General features: G+C 32.7%; 1 protein-coding gene across 1 annotated transcript; it reads right to left on the bottom strand.

Annotated features, from left to right (window-relative positions):
• Positions 1–7,134: 7,134 nt before the first annotated feature.
• Positions 7,135–12,880, bottom strand: LOC145558315 (ribulose-1,5 bisphosphate carboxylase/oxygenase large subunit N-methyltransferase, chloroplastic-like). The gene is made up of 12 exons (XM_081619522.1): positions 12,401–12,880; positions 11,666–11,829; positions 11,461–11,544; positions 11,279–11,336; positions 10,682–10,735; positions 9,288–9,359; positions 9,067–9,147; positions 8,523–8,695; positions 8,162–8,264; positions 7,945–8,076; positions 7,683–7,805; positions 7,135–7,514 (listed from the first exon to the last, which is right to left on the bottom strand). The coding sequence occupies exons 1-12, from the start codon at positions 12,797–12,799 to the stop codon at positions 7,428–7,430; spliced, it is 1,530 nt and encodes a 509-aa protein (XP_081475648.1). The 5' UTR covers positions 12,800–12,880; the 3' UTR covers positions 7,135–7,427.
• Between the last annotated feature and the right edge of the window lie 302 nt (positions 12,881–13,182).

The following is a 13,182-nucleotide window of genomic DNA, read 5'->3' as shown; positions in this document are numbered from 1 at the left end:
TACTATCTCTCCTTACTTTTTTGTAAACCCTATGTAAATTTATCTTTTATTTTTTTTTATTTAACTTTATTAATACTCGCGAAATCAAACTAAAAGGATCGTTCTTTCGAGGATGGAGGGAGTAGGATTAAGGTTCTACTTATCTGATTTTTAAATTTTAATTTATTAAATACATACTTCCTCCGTTTTCTTTTACTTGCAACACTAACCTAAAAAAGAAATGTCACAATAGTTGCAACACACTATAAAAAGAAAGTTACTTTAGGGAAAAAATATACTATATCCCTTATTTAAAGCACATGGCCCACTAAATTATACTTCTAACAACCACTCATCCTATTTTAAAATTTATTATATCATGTAAACCCCACCTTTCTTAATTACCGTGCTAAAGAGTGTGTTGCATCTACAAGAAAACGGAGGAAGTAGTAATTAGATTTATGAGTATTTTACAGGTAATTTGATCAAAGAAAATTATTATCATAGGGGTGGCTTTGCCTCGTATGGTGGTGTAATGTTTTTGTTTTTTATGAATAAAAGGGTCTCAACCCACATTTGCATCAAAAAAAAAAAAAAAAAATTATTTTCACCTAACTCATAAAACTTTTTTTTTAGAAAATCTAACTCATAAAACTTAAAATGAGTGACAATAAGATGAATAAAAAAATAATTGAGGCGAGATATAATTGAAAAAAAAAGTACTCTAACATTTTATAAAGATTTGAATACCATAGTACAAAGTATTTTAGACTCCCTCGATTTCATAATAGTCGGCACACTTTCCTTTTACATTTGTTTCATAATAATTATAACACTTCTTTTATTTGATAATGACCCATTATTATTTTATAACCCCACACTACTTTTTAATTATGATTCATTTTTAAATTACCACCCAAAAATGTAACCATTTTCGAACTAACCACCCGTTTAATTTTTTATTTTAAATTACCACCCCTTAAATTAAATAAATGCTTAGATTAGAGCAACTCCAATGGCAAATTAGCTTGCCATGCCACCGAAGATTGCAAAGCTATTATTCCTTCTAGTTAATTCATACCACAATGGTTAGGCTAATTAATATTTAGATTTTTCAGCTTTATTTTTTAAATAATTAGTATTTTATTAGAGACAATTAATTTTTAAGCTAATTAGCTTAGCTTAGCTAATTTGCTTGGCATTAGCTTGACCAAGCTAATTATTAAATATACTCCAATGGTTGGACTATTAGCTTGAAAATTATTAAAATTGCAAGCTAGTCCTTGAAAGCAACCATTGGAGTTGCTCTTATGCAATTTCTTGGCTGCATTCTACTGCAGCCAAGCTAGCTGCATTCTACTGCAGCCAAGCTAGCTGCAACACTATTAAATATGAACATATAGTACGTTAAAATGAACGTACGTTTTTTTTCTTCCTTATATCTTAATTCTCTTTCTTCTTCTTCCTTAGCTCTATTATTTTTCTCTCTCTTCAGTTTTCTTCTCAATTTAACATTTTCTCTCTCCTCTTTACCTCATTTCCCTTCAATCTTTAAAGTTTTCTTCTTCTTTATATAAATTTTTGAGTTACTAATTCGTGTTTTGATGGGTATACTTCTTTCTTTCTAAATCTATGAGTTTCATATTCAATCATTTGGCTTTATCAAAGAGGAAAGAAAAAAAATGGAGGAGAGAGAAAGTTGAAGGTCAAAGAAAATAATGGAGGTTAGATTTTATCAATTTGTAATTATATATGATTTCGTTGATCATGCATGATGATTTATTGTTTGATTGTTTGAAATTATTATGAGTTTGTGATGACTATCAATTAAATTGCTTAATTGTTAATGAATATCAATTGTATTGCTTAATTTGTAGTTATTCCCCCCCTCTCTCTCTCTCTCTCTCTCTCTCTCTCTCTCTCTCTCTCTCTCTCTCTCTTTCTCTCTCTCTCTTTTTCTTTTGATTTTTTTTTTCTTTTGATTTCTAATCATGTTACAAATCAATAATTAATTTCTCTATGATGAATCAAGATTAGATTTAAGGTGTATAATCAATTTTTTAGAGTTTCAATGATTACAATCGATCTTGAATATAATTTCTGTAAAAAAAAATGAACAAGTAGGAATTTAAAAATGAACATCTTTTACAAAATGAGCATTTAGTACACCGAAAATGAATATTAAATACATAAAAAATGAACATATTTCAACAATTTATTTAATCTTTATTTTTCATTAATAATTATATACAATGAATTTGAACCTTTATGAAAATCATGTTCATTTTAATATCCTAAATGTTCATAACTTTTTGTTACATGTTCATTTTATAAGTGTTTATTTTTTAATACTAAATGTTCATTTTTATTAGGTTGAAAGTAAAATATACTACGTTGAAAGTTAAATTATTTGAACATTTAGTGTTGAAAATCTGAACAATTTATTATGAATATATATGTTTCGTATTCATTACGAACATATCTGTTATTGATTATGAACACATATGACATATAGAGTGATAATTATTTATATTTTTAACTATTGTATTGATGATTATATATTATGAACATTCTAAATAATTATTATGATCATATGTTGTGATGATTATGAATTTTGATTATTTGTTATATTTTAGTGAGTACAGATTAATTGTATTTGTAGAAGACAAAGACTCTGAATTAGTGAAGAAACAAGTAAAAGTGATGAAGAAGTATATGATATTACAACGAATTTGCCTTTAAGTTGGAGAATTTCCGATGTATATGATCCCAATTTTATGGTTGTATGATAAAGGTTCATTTCTAATATACTAAATGTTCATTTTTTTTTTACATGTTCACTTTTTATTACTGAATGTTTATTTTTTACGTGTTCATTTTTATTACTGAATATTTTTTTTATGTGTTCATTTTTCTAACTAAATGTTCATTTTTAAGGACGTCGTCTAGAAAATTTATGATTATATGATAATCAGATTCATTTTTAAAAATGATCATTTTCTTATAACATGTAAACTTTTTAGTATTAAATGTTCATTTTTTTACGTGTTCATTTTTTGTTATTAAATGTTCATTTCTTTTTTCATGTTCATATTTTTTAACTAAATGTTCATTTTTTTATTTGGGCCGCGCGTTTTGGGCCTCATTTGTTGTAGCTATCTTGGCTGCACTAGAGTGCATCCAAGACCAATTGGTTGCTCTTACCACCCATTTTAAAAATCCGGTGGATTTTCTGTCTATAGACCTGACCTAACACTTATTTTGACCCTTTTGATTGATTTTTTCTCCCGATTTTTCTCTTTAAAAATGCTCTCTATACTTTAATTCACATTTCCTTCACCAAATCCTACCAAATTTCAAAGAGAAAAATGTGAATTAAAGTTAGGAGAGCATTTTTAAAGCGAAAAATAGGGGACAAATCAGTCAAAAGGGTCAAATAAGCGTTAGGTGGGTCCCACAGACGGAAAATCCACCGTATTTTTGAAGTGGGTGGTAATCTGAGCATTTATTTAATTGAAGGGGTGGTAATTTAAAATAAAAAAAAACAAACGGGTGGTTAGTTCAAAAATGGTTACATTTTTTTGTGGTAATTTTAAAATTTTCCTTATTTCTATTTCTTAAAAACAATTACTGCCTCTATTTATTATTATATGTGTAGACACCCATTTGTGTCTCCCCAAAACCAAACCCAGTGATGAGTACCTTTCACGTCGAATCATAATCGAATGAAACGAAAGTGTGGAAAGGTCTAGTGTTGCGGATAGTTTTATTTCTTTTCTCTTCTCTCTGTTTTTGAAAACTTTAGTTTAAGAAAACAGCCAATCCAGTTTTTTTGGTCCATGATATGGGTCCAATAGTAGTGTAGTTGGATGGGGCTTGCAAAGACCTTTCCAACGATATATTATAAGCCCAATTCCGATGAATATTGAGGAAGTTATGGCCAATTTACTAAACTGGGCCCGGTTTGAGCTTTATGTGCGGCCCAATGATCTAGGGGAGGGCCTAATATGATTTATCATTCCTAATGCAATTAGGAATGGTTTTATTCTTCTAGATTCTTCTAGAAGGTTCTTTTCATTCCTAATTCAATTAGCATTGATAAGTTGACTTTGTTGACTTTTCAGAGTTTTAATCAAAATCAAATAGCATTTTCGGAGAAATTATATTATTTTATGCTCCAGTACGGTAAACTTATCGTATTTTTGAAAACGCGTTAAAATCAAGACTGGCGTCCAACCCCAGGCCTTGGCGCCACTGGAACCAGGCTTGGCGCCAGACGCTAGCCTTTGGCGCCTGGCGCTAGCCACTGGTGTCTGGCGCCAGCTAGCCAGGGTTGGCGCCAATCTTGTTTTGCGTACGCCAGACTCTGTTTTGTTATTTTATCTTTTTTGGCTGATTTTCTCTATAAATATCGTATTTAAAAACTCCGTTTTCATTCATCATCTACATCAATCATTCACGAATTCTCATCAACAATTAGTTTTAATTAGCTTTCATCAACAATCATTAATTCTTTAGCATTCTTTCATTCATCTCTTTCTTTCCTTGCTTTTTTACATACAAAATTCCGCATTCACAAGATCTAGAAACACCTAGCCATATTCGAAGTTGCCTTCGCCCTAAACGTGAAAACTTTTAATTTCTGAGGGTTTGGTCCCAAATCTCTATTTCAATTATTTAGTTTAGTTGTTTGATTATTACTTTCCTTGAAGTTACTAACGTGTGTATTTTGTTATTAGAAAGAGGTACGAGGCATCAAAGTAAGTAGTTTAATGGTTTTTATTGATATTATGATGTAGAAATCATGTTTATATTGTTATTATGATTCCTAGTATCATGTCTAGGGTAATTTTAATATTAAATATGATTGTTATGTTGCTTCCTATGTTCTTCCTAATATTTATGATTGCTAGTATCATGTTAGGGCTAAAGATTTGATTTTTATTGCTTAGTGACATGCTAGGGTTTGTTATTAATCTTGTTAGTATCATGCCTAGGATCTTGCTATTTTTATCATGCTTTAACATGAACATGATTGTGATTATAATTGTTATAATTTAGGATGATTATGAATATTATTATTATTATTTTGATGATGATTATTTTTATTCATGATTACTATTATTATTATGATGATTATTATTATTATTATTCATGATTATTATTGATTATGTTGCTTGATACATTATTTATTCTTTATTGCTTGATCACACCTTTTATGCATGTTAAAGAGAATTTGTACTTGTCATCACGATTAATAAGATAATTAATAATCTTGTTTAGGGTTAATATGATTATAATTCAAGTGATCGTCAATAATAGTTTATTTGTGCATTAATATTCAACCAACATAGATTAAACAGGTTTAGAGTTAATCCTATTGATTGTATGTTAATCAGAAAGCGCACATGAATACGATCAGAATAAAGTAGAGGCCTATTATTAGGGCATGTTCAATCTCTTTTAGGTTGGATTTGTACCTTCATCCCCGAACCCTTATTTAGTTCTAGACCTTATGGAGTTGACGATCTCTTGGATCGTTAAGGGGTGTAACCTTCACCTCGTGAACGGTTTACAAGTTCCTTAAAAAACTTGTTGGCGACTCTTTTGCTCTATCTTCTTCCCTTTTGGACGCCACCGTACTTTAATGTATGATCACAGTGGGGTTCAAGCTAGTGGGATTTTAAAGGCTTGAAATTATTCCCTACAATATGCAACAAATATTTTAGAAAATAAAGAATATATCCCCATTATCTATACTTTATATTTAAAAAAATTCTCCTTTTGGCGTCCACCCTATAACCTTAAACTTTATGCAACACCTAATGTTGTGATTATTACAAAACGAGTGGAGTATAGTATAAGTGAAAAAAATGACGGAAAAAAATAATGTAACTACTTACCTAGAAGAAGCGAAAAAAATGTCTATTGGATATAAAATGGAAATACTACGTATATGAACGAGGTACGCTATTTTAAAACACCAAAAAGGAATGTAAGCCTTAGGGTGAGTTTATCCCCAGACTCGGACCCATACTTCAGACTCTGCCACATCAGCTTTCCACTAAAATTAAAATACTTTATATTATTCAGATTCATACGAGACTTTCTCCGAATTTACACATTATCCCAAGACTCACTCCAAACTCATTTAATTCTTTTCAAAATAATTTTATTTTTTGTAAAATATCTTTTTTTATTTTTTAAAAAATTATTGTAAACTTTTGGTTTGTGAGGTGGCTAATTTTCATTGGCCTTGCAAAGTCTTGACATGGGTTTGGATTTTCCAAACTCCATATAAGACTCACATGAGTCTTAGATGAGATTATTGCAAGAATCTTGAGTAAGACTCATATTGAGACTTTGCTCAATACTTGCAATAAACTTACCCTTATATCATTAGATGGGGTGGGTACCATTCCTATACTACTATATGTCTATTTTTGACTTTATCTATGAACTCATAATTTACTTTGAACTAGAGCATACCCATGCTAACTTACTAAGCCTAGGATATTGTTAATAGGCAGATTTCTTTGTGTCACTGTTGTCTTAAAAAAACAAAGTCCAATTCAATATCTGCATCAACTGAACACCAAACACCAATCGACTAAATTTTGTCAAATCCTCTAACTTTGCCTTAATATACCTCCTTTTGTTTAGCATATACACTTTAACCCTCTAGTATGGGGCATTCATTCAAAGTATTGACGAGATCACTATTCATTTAGTTAGATGACACAAACCAAATGCAAAGCAGCATGAGTCGTAACCGTCATATATCCCCACGAAATAGAAATCTTGTCATTATTAGTTGTCTTTCCTCTCCTAATCTCTTAATCATTTTTTATGTTGTTGCAAATAGTTATTGGGGTCAAATGACCCCTATGCTCTAGCTCTACACAAAAGCTCTGCCCTTGTAAATTCAATGTAGTCTCACAAGATATTGACATACACAAAATCGTTATGCTCGCATTCGGCAGTCTCAGCACAACCTCCCTCATGCAGAAAAATGGGAGAAATGATAGCTCGATACTTGAGATTGGCATTGTGCCAAGTCCTATGTATCGGGCTATCATTTCTTGCAAAATAGGCATCAAAGTTTTTTATGGCTCAAAAGTGAGATGGTAGTATCAGGAGAAGAAAGAGAATGTATAGACAAGAAAAGCAACTTTAAAGTTTCTATTATCTTCACTTGATCGTTGGGGTGTACAATAATTCACATTACAGGAGAAGAAAGAGACAATACATAGCCAATATAAGCAACTTTAAAAGTTTCTACTATCAGGTGTACAATAATTCACATTACATATATTCAATCCTACCAAAATGGTAAGTTTACTTACCATTGAGATATTTGTACCAAAAAACTTACCATCGAAATATAATCCCAGCTTGTTATCAGGTAATTGCATCAATATGCCAATCTGCTTAAATTTCAAAGACTTTCATTTAAACCAATTCCGGACACCATCAAATAATCTGAGAGCTTTCAGTTCACCAGATCGTATGTCTCTCAATCTCCTCCTAAGTATCTACACCAACATGACAATTGTAATAGTCAGATAAATTCATGAGATGAATGGGGAGGTAGCTTGAAAGAGGGCACAAACTTTCACGAGAAACAAAGAGCAAGATCAAAACTTGCAAAAAAATTCACATTATGACTCAGTAAGCAAAACTAAGATGAGGAGATTTCATACATATTGGGTGCGGTACAATATCCTCCTTTCACTGTTACACAAGTCCACAGCTAGTTGCTTTAAGAAGAGTCTTCGGTTCAGCTGCTTTGGTGAGGTCACATCCAAATCCATAGATCCACTTGCCTGTCAAAGGAGGAATGATATGGTTTATGGATATTGGCAAATCAAATAAGTGGTGCTAATTTTATAGTGTGCGTGTGTGCATACTTTTTCTGCGAGATCTGCGTGTCATAAATGAATAATTCTAGACAACTAAAGTTACCTGCAAGAATTTGGTGTATTTTGCAATGCTTGCTTCACAAGTGTCTAAAATGAACTGGAAAGCTTGCTCATCTATTTCAGGGTATCTAATATTCTTCTTGGCCCCTGTTTTATTTGATGCTACAGCAGCCATCTGAAACATAACTCTGTGAGGATCACTAACAAACAACCCAGGAAATCATAGCTGCTCTAAGAAAGCTAATCAGCGGATATAGTACCTCGTCAAATTGTTGTAGCATGCTTGGTGGGCTGACTACCAGGTAAGCATAAGCCATCATCTCAACCGGCCAACCAGTCACTTGCAAAGGAAAGCATTGAGATCTAGATAACAATTTTTCAGTCAATTATCAACAAAAACTATCAATCATACTACCCAGTTCAGAAGCAGATGATAATCAAGCAGTGAAATCAATTGCTTAAGACACAGCTAACAATGCAAAGCAAGGGAAGGGCGGGGGGAACTTGAAAATCATCATATAAAAGAATCATCCACAACTCTGTAAGACCTCCTGGATATAGATAGTTTTTTGTTTTCATACTCAATTATGCACCTCATACAAGCATACACCGTAAACTTACCCCGACAGCCCATATTTCTTTAGAGCGTCAAGCTTCTCCTTGTAACATTTGTCGGATTTTTTTAACGACAATGACAATTCAGCAGAATCAGAAGGATTGGTTCCTTCCTTGGGAACAAAACCATATGATAGCAACAACTCCCCGTTAGACTTTTTTCCATATGATATAAACACCTATTCAAAAAAACAAAAGAAAGAGTCAAAACCTTAAGAAACCCTGCAGCCTTCTATTTTGTATTTTGTATTACCTTCAATTTAATTGCAAACCTTAAGGAGCATCTTTCTATTTTGTAGCACTCTTGAGAAAAAAGGATAGTTGCTTCTTGACATCAATTTAATTTTCCTTTATTTTAATAGGGAGGACAACAGCCAAAACAGAGGAAATCTATGCTACAGACAATATAAGAGGTCTGCATCTTATCTTTGTGCCCTTAGGAGCATGGCAAAGTAAGTTTTATCAGGTTTCGATGTTGGTGACTTAAAAACTTACTTAGCAGCTTTTTGATATAGTCTTGTACTGAAATTATTATATAGTTTCGATTTACCTGCTCACCTGGCTGGTATTGGCGGTCAGTTGTGAAGACAATGCCTTCTGAGGACTTATCATAATCCAAATATGTTTCCACCTACGAAAAATCAAGATATTTGATTAATATACTTAATCTGACCAAACTAGGCCAAGCCCTTTCCCCAGACTTTTTATGCTATCTAAATGTGAAATATCTATCTAGGACAATATTTTTGGCTCTAGCACTAGATCATATACCTCACAACTGTGGTTGAGCATATCCGCCCATGGTACCAATGCTACCTTACCATCCATTGAAGGTAATCTTACCTACATTTTCAGGAAAAAGTAATGCTAGATGTTAGTTTTTAGAAAAATATGCAAATTTCAGTAACTCAAATATGTCTCTACTACCACAGGTAATATGCCATCCATAATATGAAGAGGCCATAAGTGCATCCCTATAATATTGAATCATTCACTGATTTAAGAAGCTGCAGGAAAACTTAGAGCTAATGTTTAAGGAACTTATGGTTGCAATAGAACTCCAAAATCCTATATTGAGGCTAGAGTCTGGGTACATCTAGACATTTAGTGGAGCTCTGGACCAACTTTATAAAGAAGCGTTGATGAGACAATTTTCGCAGCCAAGTAATGAAGTACCACTACAGTGTCATAGGAGAGGTTTGTGTCAAATGGCAGTATTTTTTTTTACCTTCCCATCCCTTACTCCTCAGTTTGTCCTATTTTTTGTTCTTCTTGTTTTTTTTTTTTTTTTTTTTTTTTTTTTTTTTTTTTTTTTTTTTTTTTTTTTGGGCTCTTTCCATATGTTGTCTCCTCCTCAACTGGATGATAGATTTGGATATCTTCTGCTGGAACTATAGAAAATCTTCTTTTTCTCAGATGTCCTATTTGTTAAGCATGTAGCATCTTTTTCATCATCAACAATTCACTAGGTAAAGTGCACAATATTTTACAATATTTTAAATCTTAAAGCTAATCAACATCCAGCATTCACAGTATGGCACAATATTTCAGCGCAGTTCACTGTCATAATCTAAATTCAGATACCGATCGTAGAATCATTACATTGTTATGACTCATAAGCTTTCAAATGACCCTTAAAGCTCTCCAATGTATCACTTTCTTCGGTAGCACAAATTGTCAGCCCTAATAATGCCTAATCATTTCACTCAAAAGGAGTATCTCCATTAGCATATCCAGCATGATTAAACAATTACCCATCTAAAGATTTTTTTTTATTTTTATTTTTATTTTTTTATTTTTTTTAAAAAGGGTCTAAGATGCCTTACATACAAAATCATGCTGAAAATCTTTTAGGAAAAATATTAGAAAATTGACATCTATACCCTTACTAGCTTTATCACCTTGACTACCCAAGTCAACAAAAAAATACAGTACACATTAAAGGATGTAAAGAATGAATTGTAGCATATCTTTTGGGTGTTACTCATAAGCACATAGGACAAATGTTTTGAAACATCCCAAAGACATTTCCAAAATATGTATTAAGGAATGTCAAGAATGAATTGTAGAATCATATTTATAATATCTCCAAAGGCAAACAGAAAAATATATATATATATACACTCCATAGTCAATCCTGAGATTACCATAAGTAATCAACATACCAATCGTGAGAAAAGGATGCCAAATGACCATCTAAATGTCTCCATATTGTAAATCTGCATTTTCAATTGCACATGGAAAATCAGTAGAAAAGTGATACACGTATTATATTTGAGTAAGATTTCAGACAGCTCCATATTTTATGAGTTGAAGACAGAAAGTTTAACATAATAGTCAATGCAGTTTAATATGATCAAGAGGATGTGCTGTGCTACAAAATGCAAACAATCATCACATTCACCGGAAGTCTGTTTCAAAAAGGTGACAGAAGGATCTGAAATAAAGATAAAAATAAACTGTTGAGTGGAGATCTATGGCCACTGAGTTCTTGTCAATCCAGAACATATATTCGCACACTAAAAGACTAAGAAATTTTGATAAGTATATAACAAGGAATGCCAGGATAAAAAATAAATAAAAAATAAATAAAACTTAATCAGTGTCGCAGTAGCAAAACCTGTACATCAATTATTGGCAAGGCCAATGTGACTAGAAGGTGCGAAGAAAAATAAGGAGTCTTGAAAAAAAGGTAAATGAGAAGGAATAACAACACAAATGCGTACCACAATATTATAATTTTCATAAAAAACAATACATACTTCTTCAGGGAATAATTCAGGGTGTTTAGAGAATATCCTGAGCTTTAAATCATTGTATCTGCACATAGAGACATTGATATTAATGATTTGATGAATAGTTGTTTCCCATGAAGAAAAAAAAAAAAAAAATCTGCCTTAGCCAGATAAATCAAATTGTCCATTTGACAAGAACAAAGTCTTACGTTCCAATAACATCATTACTCCTTTCAATAGCCCTTTCTCTAATCTGGGATGCTTCCAAATATCTATCCAGCTCTGAACGAGTCCTGAAACGACGTAGAGAAGCTGTAGGGGAAGACATTGAGAGTATACCCTTTCTGCCGAGATATTGTAAAAAGGAACTAAGAGTATCCAACATTTAGCTGGAAGATTAAAGAGCTAGCTTACCAGTACAAAAGGGAATAGGGTTGTCGAGGTAAGGCTGAGATATAATTGCTCCATCTTGATGAACTCATTAGACTTGCTTCACTTATTAGGTATGTCGCAAGCAGTGGCCAATCAGGAACAGAATTCTTTTTCAGAACTTTACCAGCCTCGGGACAGCCCCACTCCTGATATATGAACAAGGAATTGCTTCATGGCAATTAAGATACAAAAAAAAGAAAAAAACAAAAAAAGTGTGTCATGCAGTTGTATTCTGCTAAAATTTTATCCACATTTAGACTAGTAAGTTACACAAGATGATATAGCCTGAAAAGATTAAAAGTAAAGCAGCTTAAGATTGTTGGGCCTGTTGGCCAACAGCTTAAGATACTATTTTAAGCTTCCACAATGGATTAATCATCCAAGATAATCATGGCATTTCAATCAACTCTTTAAAACTCTTTCGCGATGGCACAACCTTCACAAAAGTATGAAAGACCAAGGGAATCATGGCTTATCCCATCCCTGATTCCCTGCTTAGCCTGATACACTTTGTAAGTTCATATGACATACTTTTAGCTTACAATTGTTTAAAAGTAGCAATCTTAACAGACCCCAACACAAGCAAACTCGACGATTCAATGCTATAACTAACAATCTTATACAATTGATTAATCACCAACAAAAAGGAAACAACCCTCCAAAGTATTGATCAAATGAACTTGAAATTAAAAAAAGATTCATGAATAAGAATTATACCGAATCAGCAGTAATAACAAGAGAAGGAGGAACAAAGAGAAGCTTCTCTCCTTTCCGAATATTATTATTTGCAACAAGACCTCTCTCACCAACATCCACCTTCTCAATCCTCATCTTTTGAGGGGGTAAACCCAACTTTGTAAGCCAATTCTGCAACGCTTCGGCGTTTTCGACCGAATCAGCTTCGCAACCCCATGGAATTCTGTCAACTGCAGAAGCAGTATCTGGGGTTGCAGCAGTGGAAATTGAGCACTGAATTGGGGTTAGAGTGTTGTGGGTTTTGGGTGTACGAATGGGTTTTGGAAAGAAGAGGGGATTGTGATTGTAATGGTGGTGGAATTGAGAGGAAAGAGATGGGAGTAGTGTGGTTTGGAATACTATTGTTGAAGCTTCTGCCATTGTTGATGAGAGAGTAGAAAGTAGAGAGTGAAGAAGAAAGCCTTATCTGATGACCTCTTTGGCAACCTTTGGTTGTAGATTGCACCAAAATGTTTCCCAATGGTTTATAGGCTTGACAAATCAATTGATTGGGTCGGGTTTAGGTTCAAGTTGGTCTATCTAGTCTGGTATGAAACTCAATTAAAAACATAGCACCTAAGAGAATCTCGAGCCAATAATCTTTTGGGGGTGGTTATTAAGAGGGAATGAGAGAGATGTTACAAAAATAATTAAAAGAAATGTACTAAGAGATGTTGGAGGAGAAAAGAACTAATCTGGCTGATATGATAAGCGATTCTTGAATAAAATATAGTGTCTGTTAGAAGATAATGTGAATGCCAATT

Source organism: Chenopodium album, chromosome 9 (assembly GCF_948465745.1).
Source record: "Chenopodium album chromosome 9, dcCheAlbu1.1, whole genome shotgun sequence".
NCBI classification, from domain to species: Eukaryota; Viridiplantae; Streptophyta; class Magnoliopsida; order Caryophyllales; family Amaranthaceae; genus Chenopodium; species Chenopodium album.
This window is presented reverse-complemented; position numbering and strand designations above follow the sequence as displayed.